This window comes from Lonchura striata, chromosome 4, assembly GCF_046129695.1.
Source record: "Lonchura striata isolate bLonStr1 chromosome 4, bLonStr1.mat, whole genome shotgun sequence".
Lineage (NCBI taxonomy): Eukaryota > Metazoa > Chordata > Aves > Passeriformes > Estrildidae > Lonchura > Lonchura striata.
The window spans coordinates 26,988,448-27,012,002 of NC_134606.1; the positions used below are offsets into that span (position 1 = coordinate 26,988,448).

At 47.0% G+C, this 23,555-nt stretch overlaps 1 protein-coding gene across 2 annotated transcripts in view; it reads left to right on the forward strand.

Moving 5' to 3' along the window:
* Positions 1–8,790: 8,790 nt before the first annotated feature.
* PDGFRA (platelet derived growth factor receptor alpha) overlaps positions 8,791–23,555 on the forward strand; it is a 36,379-nt gene continuing 21,614 nt past the window's right edge. Inside the window, exons 1-4 of one of the 2 annotated variants that reach the window (XM_021529019.2) lie at positions 8,791–8,820; positions 17,997–18,057; positions 19,383–19,697; positions 22,651–22,914. In XM_021529019.2, the coding sequence (XP_021384694.1) occupies positions 8,806–8,820; positions 17,997–18,057; positions 19,383–19,697; positions 22,651–22,914 (655 nt within the window). In that variant the 5' untranslated portion in view covers positions 8,791–8,805. Of the gene's footprint in view, positions 8,821–10,442; positions 10,665–17,996; positions 18,058–19,382; positions 19,698–22,650; positions 22,915–23,555 lie in introns of those variants that run through there. The other variant, XM_021529108.3, reaches the window with a different exon arrangement.

Below are 23,555 nucleotides of genomic sequence, written 5' to 3' on the forward strand. Positions count from 1 at the left end.
CCTGCAAGAGCAGATGAGGATGCTGTGTCTCACTTCCTGGAATTTAGGGCTGGCAAAGGCAGAATCCTTTTAATTCATATCATATCAAGGTCTTCTGCACATTCCTTCTGAATGGAGGATGCTGGAAGTGGAAAGTTGGCTCTGGTTTTTATTGTTTCCAAAACAAAGTTCTTTCGGTGATATTCCTGACAGAAACACTAGAAACTTTTCTTAGAACCCTACCTCCAATATACTGATTTTTCTGAGAGACATCTAACAGATCTCTGTAGGTACAGCCTGTTACATAAAGTGTTGTCCGTACAGATTTTCTGATTTACCGTTGCAGTTTTCAAAAAGTGAAAAACATCATGGATGATCACTATGAGTTCAAAGAAAAAAGATATCCTCTTGGTCCCGTTCTTTTCTCACTGTAACTTTGCTAATTTCAACCATTATCCCTCTTTTACATTAGTCAAGTTACTGTAATCATTGTGAAGTGATTGGTCTTCCTCCCTGTATAACTAGCACTAACATGAGCTGATCAATTTAATTCACTTGGTTAAACCCAGTCTTATGGACCATAACTCCAAAGGATATCTCATGTGTTGGTATGCATGGGCCCAAAGTTTTCTAATCTAATATGAACAGAAATGGTAGGTGGTCTGAACTTTCACCTTTGTAGACTTGTAGCTGCTTTAATGAATGCTAAGTGCATAATTAACATAAATGCCAGCATGAGGGCACAGGCCTCTGCCTATTCTTTCTCCACAGGCTTAGCTGCTCTGTCTACCCTGGATTTTCCCTGCTGAAGACACACTCGAGCCACTAAAGTGGACCTAATCATCTAATCATCAACAAAACCACTCTCCATCCAAATGGAGGATTTGAGGACTGTCACCTCTGCATTTCAGTATGCCTGGAGACCACCACCTTATAGACTAGGAGGTACCCTGCCTGTACCCTCTGCATGTGGCGTTTCTTGCACTGTGGTCCTGTTCTGATTCCAGGTCTAAGCCAGGCCTTAGCAGACCACAGGCTGCATCCAGGTCTTTTCCAACAGAAAGCCTGTCCTCCAGTGTGTTACTCTGCTGTCCCTCTGGCCACATCTATGGGCTCAGATGTGGTGGGGCTGATCCTTGGGCCTCCTCAGCAAATGGCAGAGACACAAGTCCACAGGAGTTAATCATTACGTTGCCATGAGACGCATCCAAACTGACATCAGGATGACATCATATTTCTCAGCACTGACTCCCTACCAAAGTCACAGTACTGCTGTATTTTGGATTCATTACCTGCTCTCATAATGAAAGGGTTATTTTTTTACTTGAACAGGTTAAAACCATCACCCCTGGCACTTTTTAACCTCTGTAGAGATCTGAAAGGTTTTGTCCCTGAAGATACTTCACCACAGACTACTTTGGGTTTGACTTTTGTGGTGTCTCCCTTCTCTTGTGGTTTCTGGAGATGCTGCAGGAGTTGCAGAGCTGGCAAAGCCACGGAGCTGGGTGGAGGGAGCTATGGTGCCTGTGCTTACAGACTATGCTAATTTTATTTTTGCTTCTGGGTGGGAAGTCAGCAGTTGGTTTCAATCCCAATTTGAATGTGTCTTTCTCAGAGTCTGGCTCTCTTCTTGTGTAACACTGTGACGCTGAGATATTCTGGGACACTTTTACTTACCATGGCAGAGATGCATTCCTGGAGACTGGAGCAAGGGTGTTTTTCAGTGCAGGGCCACATGTCTGAGTGATTCCAGCTGGGAAACCCACTCTCTCTGGTGGTCTGATGGAGCTGAGGTTCACTGACCTTCATAAAACTGTGCCACCCACTGCTGTATGACCACCTCCCCCCTGTCACACACATTCCCCTTCACACTGCACACCCCTGTGACCTGGGGCTTCACCCTTGCTTCTCCTGGGTTTGGGCAGGCAGAGCAGTTTAGAAACAATGATGGCAGAGAGAAGGGAGGAAACAAAGCTACCCAAGAATGACAGCAGGTTTTACTCAGGCTCCAGTGGGTGCTTTGAGGGATCCAACATGGATTTTTGAAAGACGGTTTGTTGCATCCTTAATTCCAAATAATCCTCACTGCTGAGCTGGGAAGCAAGCATTCTCCACTGTGATCCTGCTCCTCTCCTGCTCTTCAAAATAATTGAGGAGTGATACTTACACAAGGTGACTGCCTACCCTAGCTCCTCTTGCTCCTTTATCTTCATTCAGATGCTAATGATGGTTTAAACCAATGTTTGTGATTCACAGACCTAAAGCAAAGCTAGGCAGAAGGTCTGTAGACAGTAGGGGAGGCAGCTATTTTTAACTCTCCTTCCCTAAGTCAATATTAGGATAAGCAGCAATGAAAAAGGCCAACACACGGAGAAAGAATTTGAAGCCAGGAGAGCTGCAGAAGCCGTCAGAGCAAGCAGCCTCACAGGGCAAAGGGCAGCAGAGAGACACTGGCAGGTGCTAAGTGGGCTGGGGGACCATTTGTCTCCCACAGAAAAAAAGCACTAGACTCCTCAGATATTTACGATGGCTTCTGTCCACTCAAACTGTCTAACTACCTATATATTTTAACCTCCCCTAAACAGAGTTGTGTGCCTCCAGCATCCCTGTTAATGGCAGAGGCTATGGTTATACTTTTGAGCACTGTTTTCATCAGCCCCTAGCTGTACAGCTGCTAATGTTTCTGGAGTAAAGCATTGCCTCAACCCTTCATCTTGTCAAATTGACTAAATCCTACAATGTTTTGGAAAAGGATAACCTGAACAGGCTTCACAGATTCTTTCAGATTACCAGAAACTCTGCTTGCAGCTTGCTTAGCAAGAGAGTCCCAACCAAATTCCATAGATTAGTGTGGATAGTGTGGATTTCAACAATACTTTTTTCCTACTGTAGCATATAATGCATTGGGAGAAAAATAACTAAGAAAATAAAAATATAAGTTTGGTGATGGAAATTATGGAAAGGAATTACAAGAATTGATTTGGATTTATGTTGGCTTTACAAATGTTTTCTCCCATTGTAAAGACAGGGAGAGAATATTCTGTACTCTCTTGGCAATAAAAAGAGCATGCCTGTATTTCCTTTGACTATGAAACAAAAAACAGAGATGAAGTGACCTGTGCCTATTCCTTTTTTGTGGTGTCTATGACTGATGGACGAAGTGAATGGTTCTAATTGGGCATTTCTTTGTATCCTTACTGCTATTCCTTCAGCACTTAGCCTGTTAACAAGGGACAAAGGAAGAAAAATTTGGATGAGAATATGGGCCAGGTTGGTGAGGGATTACCCAACAATTCCCTTTCTCTGAAAGAAATCTTAGATGTGTAAAATCAGAATGGGCTTCATCTTTCTGGCTTTTGCAGTACATGTTCTTTCAAAGCTGCAATCTGGGTTCACCTCCTGTGTTTGCTTCCTGCAATCTCCCAAGGCACTCATGCAGGGCTGAGAAAGAATGGTGGATAAACTGATTTCAACAGAATGTTGTGTGATGTGATGTGTTAGGGTGCTTCTTAATTCTACAAACCTGCTCAACAGATAGATTAAAAGATTGCTCCATGAAAGAGTCAGCTGCACCATGGTGTCTTTGTTCACTGATTCAGCAAGCAGTCCTCTACCAAAAAAAGAAGGCTGACAATGCTTGACATTCATGTACTTTTGAAATAACAAAATAGATTTGACTCCTCCTACATGCTAACCCCACTTAAAAGGAGTAAAATACATTTTCCAAATACATATTTTTTGTATCCCACAAGGAATCAAAGAGAAATTACTCTTTCCCCTTCACACCTTCTTTTCCTCTACGCCCTAAAGAGACATCTGATTAATCCATGATGAAAACCTGGGGCCAGCCAAGAGAATGACAAATGTCCTTGTGATTTCACTGGGGCTTAAAGCCAGACCTAGCAAAAATTGATCAGCATCTTCTCATCACCTGCAATCAAATTATGGTGACATATTTTCTCTGACGGGCATGGGCCTAACAAATGCAGTGACAGTGGACGTAGAAAGTGTTAAATGTAATCTGGTTTTCTTACAGAAAATTGTGTAGCAATTTATAGTATTTCAGCAATCCTCTAGGAACTCCTTGCAGAGGTTGCTTTCCAGGGATACTAAGGAACCTGACAATTGCTCCTTCTCAATGTGTTGAGCTTAGCAGACAGGTAACAAGGTGTGCACCATAAAAAAACCCCATGTTGAATAAGGTGTAAATTCAGAATTATTTCAGTGCTTGTGTTGTGGCTAGAACAGTGAAATTCATTACTTCAACAGCAAGCAGAAGTCTGCAACTGCCACAGCAGCACTCGTATCTTTTTAATATAATTTGTTTTTAGTTTGGGCAGGGTCCTGCAAAATTAAAAGTTTCTGTACGTAACATTTTAAGCAGAGTTGCTTGTCAAGGGTTAACTTGGTCAGTGGAACCTAAGTGAAAGTTTTAAAATACTGCTGTCATAGAGAACAAATGCCTTCAAAGCGTCTATAGCATACGTTATTTAAAAGAACACTGAAATAAAGTCCTGGTTTTAATTATTTTTCTTTGCAGAACTTCTCTAACTTTATTGCCAAAGAAAAGACTTCCAGAGCCAGTTTTTAATCTTAATTATACCAGATTCAATCTGGAATGTTTCCCTTGAAGTTAGTTACACCAGGTTTACACAAAGCAGGATCTGGCCCAGTTTCTACATTATACTCATTCTCAAAAGATAATTAGATTAAAAAGCAAAATATCTGGCTAAAAAAAGCCATCAGTATAAGGATGATAATGTAACTAAATGCTGCTGTATCCTCTGCTCTTGAGCCACATCAGAGCTTTCCTGTCAAAGTCTGAACTGTAGCTTCACATGCATGGCCACAGGAACCTTTACCTGCATTTTCCTCTCATTTCACACTCTCACTTCTCTCTCCAAGACCACCTTGCTCAAGAGGAGTGCATATAACTGAGTTCTCTAAAGGATTGTCAACAACAAACAGGCAAATTATTATGTAACTGAGGCAGAAAATGCTCTCTGCAAATTACATGAGGTACAGACTAAAACAAGTTGATCTTGGAGAAAAAGGCCAAATAGTCTTTTGGAGAAGACAAAAAAAAGAGAGGAACTGTTTCCCTTGACATTTCAATATTTCAGTCTCTCCTGTGTCTGAACTAAAGAAAGAAAAATGAGAACATGGGCATTGGCTACTTCTTTGAATGGCTTGAGGTGTGATTGGTGCCTGCTTGATTCCTTCCATCACTGATTAGGGCCACAGAACCTTGAGTACAGGGGACAAACAGTGCTGCAAGAAGAATGAACTTGTGATTCATGTCTCCTGCTGACATACCTCCAGCATAATCTTGGTAAATTTGAGTAAAATGACTGAACAAATTCAGTGACTAAGAGGAATGCCTACATTTACTTCCAGGTCTGGAACCTTTTGCTGACTCAACAACATGGATGCTGTCTCTTGCAACTCTTAGTGGTGGCTCCACACAAACCCCAATTCAGCAAGCTCTTAGGAAGCATTAATGCCTTTCCATCATCTCAGTCCTTGGGATGGGGAAGATCCATGTTCAGAAACACTCCATGCCACAGAAATAGAGGGACAAGGTTTTGTTTGCAGGGGTATTTTGGAGCATGAAAGATCGGGTGAAGAGAGGGATCCTTTTAGAAACCTAATTACAATTCATTAATCTTGGCTGTAGCTCCAGTATTTCCACAGCAAATCACCCCAAAGGTGTGTATTTATCACTAAGTATCAGAAGAAAACCTGTTGTTGGATGAAGCAGAAAAATGACATCCCTTGCCTGGAACAAGGGGGTTCCGGGTACTCAGTAACAGATGTGTTTCTCTCCTCAGTCTGACACTTTATGATGCTCAGCCTGTCTTGGCTCTTCAGTGCCCACAGTAGGAATGTATGGTGGACGGGAGCAGCCCAGGCATACGCGGGGACCGACACAGACGCGGACGCTGGCACATGCCCACTGTGTCGCAGTGACCACGGCCGCGACATCCAGGGTGGCCTCCATACCATGCGGCTCCCCCGTGCAGAACTCAGGGCTGGGTTCCCAAGCACAGTAGCCCGAGGGGAGCAAAGCTGGTACTAATAGTAAATAGCTGCAGAACGAAAGCAGCTTGCTCTGGCTGTGGTTTTGTCCTGCTGTAATCCATTAATTGCTGCAGCTCGAAAGAACAAAGGCAGAGATAATGGTCTCGGGAGTTACGAACCGAAGTCAAACCTGGGCTGAATCAGCAGACGACCCTTTGATTTCAGAGGGAAAACTTATCATTTGTGGCACGGGAGGAATTTATCTCTCTGCTTTGCTTGCCACATCCCCCGAGCGGCTGAGGCGGGTCCGGGCCGGCCCTACAGGGCTGGAGCCATCAGGCTCCCGGGACGGCGCCTCTCGCCATGTTCTCCGAGCCGCCCGGTCGGTGATGAAGCGCAGAGGCAGCGGCGGCTGGCGGGGCGCGGTGCCGCGCCGGGCTCGGCCGCCGCTCCCGCGGGCTCCGGTGCCCTCTAGTGTCGCGGGGGCGCTGGCACTGCCCCGCGCCCTCGGCCGGCGCTGCAGGCACCCCGGCCGCGCTGCCTCCCCTCCCGTCGGGGCGGCGGCTCGGCCGGGGCCGCGCTCCCCGCCCGGGGGTCGGGGCGGGGCGCGGAGCCAGGCGCGGCGAAGGGCCAGGCGGGTACCAGCCCCTTTCCCCCCTGCTTGGCCTCGCCCCCGAACTGCGTCCAGCCTGCTTCTGGACCACAGCGGGCTGTTTATTCTGTCGCAGTCAAAAAAGTCAGGGCGGGAGCAAAAGGGAAAACAGTCTGTTTTTTAAAGAATAAGGCGTCCACGGCTCTTTTGGCGTCTTTTAATGTCGAGAGCCAAACGCAACAATGAAAGCAAAACAGCTCGACGTCGTGGCAGCAGCGGCCTCGGTGGGGAAACGGCGGGCATGGGGAAGGAAAACGATAGTACGGAGAACTACCTCGAACAGCCATGTGGCAAATAAAAATAAAGGCTAGGGAGGGCAGGCTGGGCAAAGTTAATTTCTTTTTGTCTGGCTGCCTGTCCTCCCAGTGACACGGGATCCCTGCTATTCAGAGCCAAATTTTGTTGAACAAACAAAATGAGGGAATCTGTACTCGTGGAAAGATGGAAATAAATAAAAATCTAAAAATCTGGCAGGACTGTAAATGTACACAAGACCCTCCCACCGCCAGAACACTTTTCCCGAAGGGGCTCGGGCCCCTGGAGTTTCCGAGCTTAGCTCGCCTTCCTAGGCGAGGCAGCCTTCACCGCTGTACTCTCTTTCCTAGGCGATAGATGTGAACACAGATGTGAGGCTGCTCTGCTTTCTCCCTCTCTCAGGGGTTGAGGGGTCTCTGCTTCAGGTTGTAGCTGCTCTTCACGCAGGGGCTTCCTGCTCTAAAAGGGAAAAAAAGGATGACTACTGCTCCGTGCACCGCTGAACGTGGGTAACGATAATTAAACCCAGACAAGCCTTCCCATCCAGTCAAAAGGCTGCGGCCCCTCAGCGGGTGTTCCAGCGGAGCCCGGGCCGGGGCACCCTCGCTCGCCTGCCCGGTCCCGCTGGTGGCCACACCAGCCACCTATTAGATTGTTCAATAGGCTTAACCAGTTAACCGCTGCCGGCTCACCCTTGGGAGAGAGCCGCAGGAAACGCTTTATTACTTGAAACAAATTGTGATTTCTCCAGGGAGGGGGATGCTGAGCGAGGGAGAGGGGAAAGGGGCCTCGAAGGCTCCCAGCCCCCCTGGAAGCGTCTGAGAGTGGAGAGACCCGCCCCGCAATAACCCGAGCCGTCGGTGCTCCCGCTGCCCGGACTCTGACGGCGCCGCGGGCCCGGGGAGGGGGACACACACACCCGCCCACCCCGGGGGGCAGGTTGGCAGCATAAACAGGCGAGAGCGGCTCTAGCACGGGCGCCGCACTTCGTCTGAGACGTGCAGCTTCCATCTGGTACCACATAAACACACGTTAACGGGATGCTTTATGCTCCAGCCCTTCAGGGGAGGGGAAGGCGGGAGGACAGGGGAGATGTAAAAAATCCCCCACCCCCAGCCTGTCCTCTCGCTAACCCCATGTCCCCCTCGCCTCCGTGGACGGGACCCCCCTGCACCACACGGGGCGGGAGGCAGAGCTCAGCAGCCGTCCTGGAGGGTTTATTTTAACTACCACCTCCCCAGCGCGGGACCAATCCATAGGCACCGCCGGATCCCTCTCCCTGAGGGAGGAGCGGGCAGAGCCCAGCTCCCGCCGGCTCGGTGCTCCTGGGGTGGCGGGCGTGGGGAAGGGAAAGCTACGTCGGGGAAAGCTTTCCCCGGAAGGGTGCCTGAGCGACGGTACACCTCCGCCACTGTTTCCGCAGAGCCGTCGGGCCCCCGCCCGAAGGGCCAGACTGGCCTAGCAGGCAGCCTTGCCAGTCGCCTAGTTTAAAATTTTTATTTTTGGCTGGGTCTTGTGAGATCCCACGTGGAAGCCGTTAACGACCTCTCGATAATGATCGTGACAAAGGCATTATTCAAATGAGGCAGGTAATTGCAACCAGAAGGCGCCTCCTCCCCTTCCATTTTGCTCCTTTCTTTTCGAAAGAGTAATTCTCGCATTACATCCCATCCTGATGGTATTTCGCCAGGAATCACCCCGCGTGTTGAACCAGATACACTCACGCCGGTAACATCGCGGCCCGAGCCCTGCAGGATCGCCCCGGCGCATAGGCAGTTGATGCTCATCTTTGAGGGGTTTAAATTTGCGAGAGCCCGCAGCTCTGATCCAAGTAATGATAAAGCATTTCCCCCTACAAATTAAGGGGTTCAGGATGCTGGGTGCTCTCGCACTCTCAGATGGAGAATTCCAGGGTACGGTGTGGGTTTTTTTTCTCCTGTGTTGTTTGTTTGTTTGGTTTGGCCTTTTTTTTTTTTTTTTTTTTTTCCTTTCCTCCATGCCTTTTTGACTCACTGCGAGCCTGTTGTTTATTCACAAGCTTTACGGTATCCTGTTAGCATTCCGACCAGGGTCTGCTCATAGATCTGACTCCGATGATTTCCTGGAGGAACATGTGGAAGCAATAGCGGGGTTGTGCACTCACCCGAGCCGAGGATGCACTAGTGGAGGGCGTGCAAAGGGCCGGGAGCGCCGCCGGGAACCTTGAGAGCCCAGACAGGGGTACCTCAGCCCTGAGCGCGCATCCTTGGGAGTTGGTTCTCGTTTCTGCCTCTATTCTCTTTAGGGCATCTTCGTTTCAGAGGCTGAACTCTCCCTCGCTTAGGAAAGAAAAAAACCACGGGGTCCTGGCTCTTGACTTCGAGACGAAATTTTTGTTTAATACTAAATGGGAGAAAGAGGTGTGGGTGGTGGTTGTGCTGGACTGGGGAAGGAAGGAAAGGGGAGAAGCCGCGGCACACAGCTGTGGGGCTGGTGCCCTCCCCAGAAGGCAGGCGGCGAGCAGGGACCGGCTCCATCCTCGCCGTTCCGTTCCTGGGGCTGCACTGCCCCCTCTCCCGCGGCCGCCGCATCGCCGCGCCCCGCTGGCCCCGCTCGCCTCGCTCCGCACGAAGCCTGCAGCAAAAGGGCGGCGAGGGCAGCTCCCCGGCAGCTCCCTCGGCCACCCCTTATCGCCAGTGATAGCGACGGCCAGCAGAGCAGAGATACCCAGTGCTGGTTCCCCGGCGGGGATCAAAGCTCCGTCTGGAGCGTGTTCAAACAGGACGGGCTCGGACGTGCGCTGCCCGCGCCTCTGCCGGCACCTCCGGCTCTTGTCGTGTCCCTGGTTTGGTTATTACTGGGGTCTGTTTGAGCTGGGCAAAGCGAAGGCAGAGACGAAGAGAAGAGTGTTCTCGGTCCCGTCGGAGCTGCGGGCTTTGGGGAGGCTGGCTCTTGGCGAAGGTTACCTTTCGTTGTGTCTTTCATTCATAAATGTTAGCGATTCGTCTCTCCCCCTGTCTCTCTGCGCCTTCTGGTCCTGGCTGGCTCACGGCCGTCCGTGCAGCTTTCTAGCCCAAACCCGAGCGCAGCGGTGTACAAAGGACACGAGGAAGCCGCGAATTCGTTTCCAAATCAAACTCCCCATCCATAAACTCACACGGTAAGCGTGGACATCGAGCGCGGCGCCCGAGCCACCGTCCTGGAGGGTCTGAGGAGGGAAGACTCATTCATGAAATTTGGGAGCACTCTTGAGTTTTCATGAAAGTTTTTTGGGTAATTTTTTTTCTTCTTCTTTTTTTTTTTTTTTTTTTTTTTTTTTTCATTTTCTCCCCCTGCAGTGCAAAACTCCCCGCTTCCCCCTTTCCTCCCCCTCGCCCCTGCCATATGGCCAACCTCCCCCTCCCCTGCAAGGCTGCTGAAATCTGGAGGCAGGGACGGCCCCCCTGCCTGCGTAAGAGCCTCCCTCCGGCGCGCCCGCCTCCGGCCGCGGGGCTGGGGGCGCCGGGCGAGCCAGCACGCTCTTATTCTGAAGGGGCCTGAGGGGGGCTTCATTTCCTGACAGCTATTTACTTAAAGCAAATGATTAGTTTTGGAAGGATGGTCTATAACATTGAATCAATTACGGGACGCGGTTTGTGAGACCATTACAGTCGGATCGGGAGGGAGGGCGAGCGGGAGGGAAAGAGCGCGGCTGAGCAGGGAAAGTCACAAAAGACGTGGACATATTTTGGATGTTTTACAATCTGCAGGATTGGGGCTGCGGATTGTAAAGGAGAAGGTAAGAGGTGCGGGGCATTTTCCCCACCTTTTTCGTTTTTTACACCTTTTCTCCCGCGGTTTTCTCCTCGTTTATTTTTTCCCGTTTTTCTTTATTTATTTATTGGGGGTTTTCTTCGTGTTTTTTTTTTAATTTTTTTTTTTTTTTTTTATTTTCCCCCGATGCTCCGAGCCGAGCGGAGGTCTTCTTTCCGCGGGGCGCAGGCGGTGGGCGCTGGCGACCCCGCGGAGGGGAGTGGGGTGCAGCGCTGCGCCGCGCCGGCCGTCGGGGTGCGGCGGCGAGCAGCGCGGGCAGCGCTAATGACAAACACATTGGGACGGCGGCAGCCACCGCGCCGCATTCCTGCCACGGGGGCGGGAGCGACCCGCCGGGGCTCCGCGGGCAGCGGCGGTGCCCGCCCCAGGGGGGAAAGCGGGGACGCGCACCGACCAAGTAAGCGGTTCCCTCTCTTCTCGCATCCCTCGCTTCCTTCACCCCGCTGCTCTCCCGTCCCTTCCCCCACCCTTTGTTTTTCATCACCTTCCCTCCTTTAGATCCCCTTTCTCACCTCGCTCCCCCTGGCCCGGTAGCCTAAAATGCCCGAGATCCCGAGCGGAGGCACGCATACAACCCCCGAAAGGCGACCCGATCTCCATCCCTGCGCGCCCCGTCTTTTTTTTAAAAAGTGTCTCGGTGAAAGGGAGGATGCTGAATTTAGACAGGGCTGGTACCTGGAGCCTTTCCAGCCTGCAGCTTCTCTCTCAACGGGAGTGCCAGCCCTGCCGTATGCCCTGCCGGACTGCTGGACCCCACTGCCTCCTACCCCGGGAAGGGCAAAGTCTTCGCGGCCACCTTCTGGATTTTGTCAAGCGCAGAGCTGCAAACTTGCCAGCCTCTGCCAAGCTGGAGTCCCCTGGAAAAGTCCTAGGAGCAAGTAGGAAATGGCTTTTTGGCTGTCCACGGCATTGCTCAACATTTTTGGACGCGGATCCCATAGCTCAGGAACCGTTCCAGAGAACAGGACTTGGACGGCTTTTTCTGCAGCAGCAGCGACAAATCTAGCAAGGCAGCAGCAGTCCCAGGGCACGGCCGCCAGCCCCCGGGGCTCGTCCGCACCCCGTCGGGAAGGCGGCTGCGGACCAGAGGCGGGAGCGATGCCCTGGCCCCCATCAGTGCCGGGGGCACGCTCCCAGCGCCCCTCGACGGTATTTTCGGCGCGTCCCTTGCCGATGTTCGAGCTCCCTAGCGCTCCTGCGGGGCCTAAGTCTGCACTCCCGGAGAAGGCAGCGCATCGCCTCGGCCCTTATGGGAACCTGCGAACCCGTTCCCGCGGCTGCGGGCGCATCGCTCCCTCCTGGTCCCACAGCTCCCAGGCGGGGCACAACTTCTGTCCCCCGCCGAGACTCCCGCCCCTCTCCAGACCCCTCGCCCTGGGGCTTCGTGCTTCGCCTGACGGAGAGGGCTGAAGAAGAAGCGTCGGGTCGTAGCGCCAGCTCCGTAGGGAAACACGTCTGTGCTCTGCTCACCCCCGTTTCCCCTATCCCGCTTTTTCTTTTTCCCGGCTACCCCGCATTAGGAAGAAAAAAAAAAAAAAACTTCGTCTCTCCAGCTTGGCAAAGGCTTTCCTATTGTTTCCCAGACAAACAGTGAAGTGGCTGGGAGCTGCCATCTCTGCTAGGTTTGCTCGGTGTCCCGGGCAGCCTTTGATCTGCAGCGGCTCCAGCCGTCGGGCTGCGCCGAGGGTGGGCGGACCGAGGGGGAGCCGCGACAGCGCCGCTGTCCCGCTCCCCGGGGGCTGCCGCCCGGGCTCCCCGCGGGCCGGCAGGGTCTGTCGAGCGGCTACAGCCTGATGGTGGCTGCAGGGTGTGAACGGAACTTCCCTCCACCATCCACACCCCAGTCCCGACTGGCTGCAGGCGGCCCCTGGTTCCCAGACGGGACGCACCGGGGGAAGCAGGATGGCTTGTTAGGCTCTCGGCATCTCCCAGGGCCGATGTAGAGCCCAGCTGGAGCCCCAGCTCAGCTGACTAAGCTCTGTGTCCTTAGATGGGACAAGACACAGGATCAAAGCAAGGAGACGGGCATCAAAGATTTCTCTGTCGTCGTCTCATCAAAATCGGAACTGTGGAGATTCGACTTTTAACTCTGCATGTAGAAACACTAGGGAAAGCTCTCCCAGCAAGAGACTTCGGGTTTTGCTTCTAGTTAACAATGAGTATTTTAGAAAGGCCCTCAGCTAAACAGCGGTTTAACCAACCTCAAAGCTTGGGGAAAAAAAAGTTTGCAGAAAAATGAGACCTCACAAAACACTGGGATTTAGGAGTCCAGAAGCAAACCAGCTTTCCCAGCCTGCAGGCACTCTCCTGCTGCTTTTAAATGAGATCCCTTGTTCTGGTACTCCTCTTCAGGCACTGAAGAGCAGGAGGTGTGCCAGTCCAGCTGCCATCGGGTACTGGGCCATCTTTGCTGTTACTAGTTTGTTGATGTATGGGAAATCTTCATGTGGCTCTGAGGGTAATATATAGGTATTAGGTTTCAAGAAAGCAGGAAGTAATAAATATTTTAATAAAATACCTCTCTTCTCTACTACAACATTGGGCTAGGATTGAAGTAAAGTATACATAGACAGAAAGTCTTGCATAGCCCAGACCTCACAGATTATTTCCAGCTAAAAATGAGGCTGAAATGAATAACTTTATGTAATCCTTGCCCTGCTTGCTTCTGTATTTCATCATTACTACAATGGTACCTACTTTTGTATGTGAACTCTAAAATTTTTTTAGCAGAAGATATTTTCTTTTTTACTTTTGAAGACTTAAAGACAAAGGAATGACTTCTGAGAGGTGTTTTTTCCTAGTGCTGGTAAAAATTGCTGACAATTTAAAAAAAAAAAACACAGACAAGAAAGCAAATGATCCTTTCTCTCCCTTATGCCTTGCTCTCCTGCTTGACTCATCTCTTTCGAGCCTATAAAGCTTCGCATGGGTACCCAAGGGAAAAGTTTGCAATAGCTAGGCTTCCTAGTTCTTGTGGTCAACAGAGATGGATATTTTTTCTGCACAATGCTTCTCAGCACTTGAGTTTGGATCTGAGGTGTTCTTTGATTTGATTCTGAGAACCTAAGGAAGATGTATTACTTGGAAGTGTCAGCTGGCCTCGGTTTTTTTGTTTTGTTTTTTTTTTTTCCTCTTTGTTTGTTTGTTTGTTTGGTTGGTTGGTTTTTTTCCCTTCCCTGTTTTTTGGGACAATCTGTAAAACCCTCCTTGGATCAAGTGGGAAAATTTGGGCTTTCCAACTCCCCCACCACCTTTAGCTCCTAGACTGAGGGACTTTGTCCTGGAGGGTTAGGCTGAAGAATTGGGACTGACTAGAAGGCTTGCTGGGAAGAAGCCTCAGTATCCTGCAGAGCACAAAGTAGGAGATCAACACTGGGCTACCCTTGATGCATGGCTATGCCTTGGGTTTTTTTTCTATGTACAGGCTATGCTGGATTAAAATATTTGTGAAGGGTCATGGAACAAGCCTCATTTTGGGAGAATATTTATGCCAGTCTTTTTCATGGAAAGCTTTGAACCTTTCCCCAGCAAAACCATCAGACCCACATGTTAGCGCTGCAGGGCAGCGCTGCTCTTGTGGAGAGTTGAGTTTGCAGTTTGGGAACTGAGGACCAAGAAACGTTGCAGGATGTCCTGTCTGAACATTTACATTCAGCTGGTGACATATACCACAAGAAAGAAATGTCTTTTCTTGGGCTGGCCATGGCTCTTCCTGGAAAAGATCAGCTTTCCCAGAAGGACAGACTGCCACTCTGACAAAATCACGACTGAAATTACCCAGCCCTCTCATAACAAGGATAATCATATCATTACGTGCCAAGATTTACAATCCAAATACTCCCCTATCACTTATGTAAATACAGAGAAAATGGGACTAGGGTTGGTGTGTTGTTGGGGTTTGGGCTTTTTTTGTTTGCTTGTTTGTTTGGGCTTTTGGTTTTTTGTTTGTTTGTTTTTGTTTGTTGTTGTTGGGTTTTTGTTTTGTTGTTTTTATTTTGTTTTGGTTTTAATCACACGGAATAAAAAATGTAGGAATTTTGAATTTTAAGTTGATCCGGCAGACCCAGTTGAGGTTGCTGCGTTGGAGACTAGCGCTGCCTTTGGCCGGACCAGAAACGCGTCTCGCTAATGCGGATCAACATTGCCATCCTGTGGCCGCCGGTGCGAACGTCAGTGACGGGGCGGTGGCAGGAAACCAGCCCAGCGGTCTCCAGCGTTCGGGAGACGGGCTGGTTTTCTGTCTTGAAAGAAGTCTTCGGTTGATTCATAGCAGTATGAAAATAGCATGCACCCTTGGCTCTTCTCGGTCCCCCTCCGCGCTTTCTCTTTAGGTCATGTAGAGCACTCACCTAGGAATATTGTAATTTTCTAAAAGTGTATTTCTGTTGAGGTTCTGAACATTGATTTTACCTTGTCTTTTGTGGCACAGTGAATGAAACCTTTCTTTATAGGAAGACAGTGCTTGGCAGTTAGTGTTTGGAAAATTGACTCCTGACTGATAATAGTTCTTCAGAATTAGTTTTTTGATTAAAAAAAAGAAATTAACCACAGAAGTCCACAAGAGAGATACCAGGATTTCAGTCAGAACGTTTCAAAACGTATGTAAATTCAATGGCTGTCCAATCCGGGGCAAACCCTTGCAAAGAATTTGGCAAATCTGCCAGTGCATTACCTTTCTTTTACTAGACGCAGTCATGTTTATGTTTTGGCTAGCAATGTCCTATGTAAGCAAGAAAACAAAGTTTGCTTAAACTCACATTGTATGTATAATGTTAATACTGGGTTTCAGTATAAACTGGAATAAATAATAAAATAAATAATAAAATACTGGACTTCAGCAAGGCTACACCAAGTTATGGATTGATAGACCAGTGTTAGGAACTGAACCAGATGTATTAATCCAGGGTTGAGATTTGGCTAGCTGGGGACAAAGACAACTGGTTTGCCATAAGGAAGGTAAAGGAGCTAAAAAGGTGCATACAAAGGTGTATGTGATTGTAAATAAAGAAAACCAGGATGGGTGTAGCTGCTTGATGTTGTGGGAATGAGTAAAGTCTCCTGCCCATAAGTGTGAAATAGTGCCTGTGTTAAACCTTGAGTCCAGCATGGATGTGTGAGGATATGCTGGGGATGGCACCAGCATCCTTAAATCAGATGCGTGATGTAAGTGAGTTCAAATAGGTTTTGAATAGGAGTGGTGGTGAATCCTTAGTACATTATTCTGTCTTTCATGGTGAAGAAGTGTTGCTCTGGGTCTTTTTGAGATTAACGGGTCATTGAGGAAAGATCAAAGCTCTGGGTTGCGAAAGAAGAGCCAGATGGAGAAAGCAAATTTAGTTAAGTCCTTCTGTTTTTAAACTGCAGTGCTGCATTGAGACACCCGTTGATTGTTGATTTCAGTGTCAACCAAGACAGCAAGTTCAAAGTAGCACTTTGGAAATGCCATCACCTGTATTTACATCACTGGGCTTCAGTCCTCACTTAACACACACAGCTCTGCAACAAGTCCACTTCAGCAGAGGTTCTGCTGTGCGAGAGATGAACTAGCTTTGTTTTCTGTCCTCCTCTGCTGCATCACTTGCACTGAATAGTCTGGCAAAACAACACAAGATGGGGAGAGAGTTGCCTTTTCAGTCAGAAAAGGGAGGGAACTTGGCAGAAGTGGGGTAACATTGTTTTGTGGATCTTGGGAGATTAGGAGTCAGATCAATAAAGCAGGCCATGGTAAATCTTTAAAGAGTTACAAAGGGTTACTTTAATAGAAAAAAATGCAGAGTATAAATGTGATAAGAATAAGTAAAGAGGCTGAAAGTGAGGGAACTATTTGATATCCAAGAGTCTGTTATTGATGGGAGACAGATACATAAACACATGGCAATTATTGCTAATGGAAGAAGCAGGCAAGATGTCTTGTCTCTGCTGGAACATTGTTAGCTGAATTTCTGAAGGTGTTTGTACATATTTTTGAGGCAAGTAGTCTTTTAATCCTTCTTCTGAGACCTTTATATTTGAATATAAAATTCTTTTGCTCTGCAAAGGGGTGCTGTCTGCTCCACCCATTGCAGGGGAAAAGCAGGACAAGATCAGAAACACTCCTTGGCATGTTGTAAGCATTAAGTTTCCATATGGCACTGCCACAGTTGTAATAACTAGATGCACCTACGTGCTTTCATATCTCAGCATCAGGAACTGAATACCAGAGGATGAATAGAAACTCTCCAGAACCTTTGTAAAATAGTCCCTGTCTTGGCACATAATCCTTTATTTTACTCTTTGGTTGGTGTTTCAAATTAGGGGCTCTTCTGTGCAGTGTTGGTTTTTTTTTTTTTAATTTTTTAATCTATATTGGATTTGGGCCAAATTCAGTTGTTATTAGAAGTCACCAACAAAACATCTGTTGGTTTCAATGGGAGCAGGGATTGCAGGATCTTCTCCTTTAGAAATTACCTAGCATGCTGCTTGAGGGTTTTATGTAGAAATGTCATTATATGGCACAAAAATTACATAGATGTTGATTGCTATTGTTGTCTCTATAAGACAGATGCTTTAGGATTATATGTTTGAAAGCTGAAATAATTGCATGTGATCTATGACTCTCTGCACTGTTGGGGAGAATAGATTCTCTATGAATGGCACTGCTGGCCTACAGTCTGCAATGGATTTATTTAATTAGAAAATTTCAGCATGTGTTTTAAATAGCGTGTCTCTCGATCAAGGGAATTCTTGCTAAATAAGCAATAAGAACTATTGTATTACATTGTATTCTGTAAGCTATATATACACATCTGTACAATGGCAAAACAAAAATATCACTCAGGGTTGTACTATTTGTAATAAGAGCGGCTTTAAAATGTACTTTTTCTCCCATAAAAACTTCTTGGAGCTGAAAGGTCAGAACTTACTGCATGAAGATGTTACATCTTCATTGATGCTTGTGAGTGTGCTGCCTGTTTCTGCGGGCTCGGTCCCAGAGGCTACAGTGGGAACTGAGCTGCCTGCAGGCTCTTGGAAAGGGGATGCACCAGGACTTGGTTCCTTACTCTGCCAGTGGAGAGGAGGGTCACGGTGTCTCATCTGCCTGTGCTCAGTTTGTGGCCACATGCACCTTGTGGCAGTAGGTGGCATGAGTCTCACTGGGCTGTGGCTGTGAACTGGGGTCCCTGGACCACTTCTCTTTGCAGCACTGTGTGTAGTGATGGGAAGCTGCACTCAGGTGCTACAGAAGAGGGGTTCTGCTGAGTCTTATACAGCTGTCAGGCCATTAACTCTCTCTCTTGCCTTCTCCTTTCTGTTTCAGTTGTTGGCAGCTATGGGTACTTACCCACAGACATTCCTGATCCTGGGATGTTTCCTCACAGGTAATGTTCCTCAACCCTCTAAGCTTCCCCACCCCAAATTCTTTATAAGTAGGTATTTAAACTCGCTTTCATTCTGCCCACAATAACAAATGCCACATGGTTGCCTGCTGGTCACAGACCTGGTTTTTCTGCTTTTCCCCCTGGTAGGCCATGAAAGACCTCCTGAGAAGGCAGTACTTTCACTGGCCCGTAGTGGCCACTTTGTCTCTCCTGTGCTGCTATAGCCTCCCACCACTTGTCAGAGTGTGCAGGGAGGGTGAGCTGCCCACCTGCCCCGCCGGGCATTCTCCGGCCAGGCTGCCTGTGTGGGCTCCCCGCGTCCTCCCACCGCACCGCGCTCCCGGGGCTGCCGCCCAGCCGCCCAGCCTTGCTGGACTAATGGTCATGGGAGGGCAGGGCAGGCTTTGCCACAGGGTGCCAAATATAGAAAGGGCCTCTAGAGCAAGGTAACGCTGGGCAGGAGTGGAAAAGGGTTTCAAAGAGTCTGGATTCCTGGTGCCGGTTTATTGCAGAGAGTGCCAATTTCACTCGGTGGGCCTAGGTGCTTGTTTATGGTACAGGTCATTTAGTAGACTGAAACCACAAACATGTTTCCTTGGTGAGTTCCTCATTTTGTAGAGTTTGGATCCTCTAATTTTCCTTCTGAGAGTTGGACCTGCACCAACCCACCTGCAAATTACCTAGACTTGCAAATCTGAGCCTGTAACTGGAGATTGCATCTGCAAAGCATTCAGTCTACAACATGTAGTTCAGTGAATTGCAGTTTTATTTGGCTACAAGCCTTCTGTACATTTTGGCTAGAGGTAGATGTGATGTAAAAGCTCCTGCTTTGGCCCTTTGCAGAAGCCAAAGTCAGATGTAAAGTGCAGGTTTTAGTCTTGGGAAGCGGTTTCCAAATTTCAGCTGTGAGCTTGCTTGAAAGCTGACAGGACTGCTGGTTTCCTGACCATAGCTGTAAGGTGTACCTGTGACCCAGCAGCCAGGGTGTGGAATTCACTGGTCTGGAGTAGAAATGTGTACAAATTTGGGGCTGGAAAGCTGTGGTGTGGATTGGAAGTTATCTCTAACTTCACCTCTGTCTGTCTTTCACCTCTTGATTTGACAAATACAAGTCAGCAGGCAAACACTTAACATTTCAAAGGAAATCCATTTGTTATTCCTCAGGCAAAGCTTTGGTTTTTAACAAGGGCAAATTTCCTGGGACATCCACAGGTCTGAAATAGTCAGAAAAGAAAGCTGCTCTGGACCCTTTCTGCTTCCTTTCACACCCCTGTGCTGAGGCTGTTTTGTGTATTGACATGCTATTTATTTGTGTCTTTTTGCAGGACCATTCCTAACATTTTGCCAGCTTCCTCTGCCAACTATTGTTCCCAATAGGAATGAAATGGTGGTACAGCTGTATTCCAATTTCACACTCAAATGCTCTGGAGACAGCGAAGTGAGCTGGCAGTACCCAGTGACCGAGGGAAACCACAGGATAGACATTAGACACGAAGAGAACAACAGTGGCTTCTTTGTGACAGTGCTCGAAGTAGGAAATGCCTCGGCTGCCCATACGGGCTTGTATGTTTGCTACTATAACCACACACAAGTGGAGGATGGGGAGGTGGAAGGGAAGGACATCTACATCTATGTGCCTGGTAAGTTGGGGATGCCACAGCTGTACCTGGAGCTTTGGGTGGGAGAGGAGAACCATGGATGTTCAGAAGAGGTGTGTTGCTGATGGCAATTTACTGTCATTTACAATAACCCCAGGGTTAAATCATGTGTAAATCAAGACCAGCCCCTGTAAATCTATGGATATGTTATTCTTTCTTTCTATTGGTTTTCACTTTTTGATAAGAGTTTGAGTTCTCAAGAAGAGTGATGAACACAGAGCTTTAGAGCTGAGGTCTTGTGACTAGCAGGGGGCTGCAGAGCAGACCTTGGGGGCCAGGTCAGCTCATCGCTGGGAGTATGTCAAGCCTTCAGGTTTGCCTGGTTCCCAGGTGGAGATTAACAGAAATTCCAGACTTTTCAGGGGGCACTTGGGTGGATATCTTGGGATGTGTACTGACAAAACCAATGCTGTGCAAGATACTAAAGCTGCTGTCAGATGAAGAAGGCCATATCCTGTTTTTAACCTGAATTAGGCTTTAACTGGGAATTGGAAAAAACCTGTGTGAGGAGAGGGCTTGGGAAGTGTCAAGCAATGGAGATGTCTTGGAGGTGACTGTCACAAGGAGGGGAAAGAAGTGTTCTTGCTGGTCAGTCTGACACAAGATTAAATACATGGTGCTACTGTGCAGTGCCCTGTAATTTTCAAGGCAAACACAGACTTCCCAGGTCCTGTGTTGCATTTCTCTTTAGTGGTGGAAAACTACCGGACTCAGAAGAAATGGCATCCCTTCTTTTTGGAAGTGCCTATTTCCAGCTTTGCCCTCCCACCCCTTTGTTCTGACTAGAAACCTGCTTAAAGGCTTTCCACAATCTCTATTGGATGAAAATCTTTATTGTCATAGTCGAGATAGGCACGAAAGGCTGAGCCATGACTGACTGCTTTTGTAAAGCCCTGTCTGGATGTTTTCTCAGCATTGGCTGGGCTTCAGGGGGTGAGGGTCACAACTAACTGCAGGGCCAGAAGAGATCAAGCCACTGGATTTGCAGTAAACATATTGAACAGGGAACAAAAGAGAAGAGAAGAGATTGCAAATCATCCTCCAGAATTGCAGCATGTTCTGAAGGAGTGATATCTGCAATGGCAAGGAAGATTCTGGAAGGGCAAAAAGCCAGGAGGGAGCAACAGGACTTGTTTTACAGGCTACTTTGCTCTGGCATTAAGTTTTTGCTGTTGACAGTGTGTAATTCAAGGACAGTGATTCTTCCAAGACTTTCTCTCCATTTGCCACAACAAATGTAAAGTGTTTGCATTCGTTCTTGAAGCAAGATGTTTCAGCAGAGCTGGATACTGCCAGCTTTGGCACATATATCTCAATATCCAAGCAACTCTAACCAAATTACCAGAAGATGTTGTTTATGTTAATCAGTTTTGCAACTCACCCAGTGGAGGAGTATAAAGGCAAAAGTTGGAATATTTCCTCAAGAGGACTCTTTGGTTGGTTTTCAAAAGCCTCTAGACATCAGCCTACCAGATTTGCAGGGCAGAGACTCCCTGTAATTTTTTCCACTTGCTAACCATCAAGATGTCATAAATGCAGAAACATATCCTTTTCTCCAAATTATAGAGAATGTTTCTGTTTCCACTATAAACTTTGTCTTTACAGTTGTTTTTCCTGCAATGAATTAGGAGGGCAATGGGTGGCAGCAACCCACTTTAGCCAGAGAGGATTACGCTGGGACTTCACACAATATCCTATTTTCACTAACAGCACATAGAAAACCAAACTAGGTGAATCTTGTTTCTGTTTTAAATTACAGTGGGAAAATGAATACATGGAGTTGGCAGCATTTTTGAGATGGAGTGCTGTGCTTGGAATATTGCTACAAAGAGCCTGCCAGTGCAGCAGAAAGTCTATTGTTGGAGGGATTTGGATTGCTATCTATTAAATTTCATTATAAAGCTGTGCACAGAAGCTTCAGGCTAGCAGGGATTATTTGTTTATTCTGAATGGCCAAACAGAGACGATTTGAGGGCTATGCTTTTTATGCATAATGTTATGCAATTATATTTTAAACTCAGACTTTGGATTGGCTGGATAGGGAAGTTGGCATGTATTTTGTTGACTTTAAAAGAAATAAAACTACCAGGACCTTGTTTGCTTTTTTTCCTAGTTGAATACTGTATTTTGAAAACCACATTCTGTGACCATAATTAACTATGTCTCATAACTGTAATGTTGGACATGTTAGAAATACATGAAGATAAGTACCTTGAGCTATTTTTGATGAAATGTGGCTTTAGTGGTGTTCAACACAAACAACATGAGACTGACTTCTAATCTTTTTTTTTTTTTCCTACTTGGAAAGTGGAGTTTTAATTTTTTTTTTTTATTTTACTGCCTTCTTATATACTGGTTAGGAGATAGCTACTAATAAAAAAGGCGAAAAACATCTAACTTAAAATCATGTGAGTTGTGAATAACAACACTTAACATTTTGGGGGGAGGATCTTTTATCTTTTTCATTTTGCATCCTGAATTGTCACAAAGGAACCTAAGCCCTTTCCTGTTTTGTCCTTAAGAGAAATGTTTCATTACATGTCACATCAAGTAGCTAAAATGAGATACCACATGACATTAGCAAACTTTACCTGCAATATCTGAAACACTGGGAGAATGAAGTGTGCAAGTTTCACTTATGACCTATAAGTGGTCACTGATATGCAATTCTTGTGCATGGACTTGCTGCAAACAAGACAGTGTAAGATTGTTTCTTGTTTTTCCTTAAGAGAAATGTTTCATTACATGTCACATCAAGTAGCTAAAATGAGATACCACATGACATTAGCAAACTTTACCTGCAATATCTGAAACACTGGGAGAATGAAGTGTGCAAGTTTCACTTATGACCTATAAGTGGTCACTGATATGCAATTCTTGTGCATGGACTTGCTGCAAACAAGACAGTGTAAGATTGCTTCTTGTTTTTTTACAGACCCAGACATGCCTTTTGTTCCTTCTATACCAGAAGACCAGTTCATCCTAGTAGAAGAAGGTGATCCTGCAGTTATCCCTTGTCGGATAAGTGACCCAGATGCTCAAGTGACTTTAGTTAACAATTTAGACAAGCCTGTGCATGCTTTATATGACACCAAACAAGGCTTCATAGGGAATTTTCCTGCGGGCTCATACATGTGCAAAACAATGGTTAAAGGCGTGGAGTTCAAGTCTGATGAGTTCCTCATCTATATCATAAGAGGTATTTATTTCTATTCATTTTTTAAAAAATAAAAAATGCTTATGTTCTTTCTTCACACTGTAAGAGCACCAGCATCACTGGGTTATATCAGATATTTCTCCAATGATGAGCTCCTTGCTCCTCTGGCAGTACTGCCAGTTACTTGTTGCAAGTTTACTTACAATTTTGATGAGAATAAGGTGTCCCTAATTTTATCTTCCCTCCAAAATTATTGCATGAAAAATGTCTGTAGTCCATGTATTTTCAATCTATTTGCTGAAACACAACTTAAAAGGCTGGTGTTTCCCAGTGGTTTTCAACCATAGAATTCTGGGTAGCCTGAAAAACACGATTTAATTGTTTTGAAAACATTTTTCCTGCCCATCAAGGAATTCTCAAAGACAGTCACTGATTAGCAAAATGGGAAATTGCTTTTATACCCAATGCCTTTTTACAGGGGGATTTGAGATAGGAACCTCTAATTGAAATTTTATTTGTGGATCATTTCTTTGTGGGATTGAACTGCTTGTGCAGTTCATGCTTCAAATACAAATTGTTTATGTTAGTATAGATCAGCAGTATTTTTAATGAATTTTCAAGGTGATTCCTCGGTAAAGGAATTGAAATTGAAATCTTCCTCTGAAACTGCATAATGTGAAAAT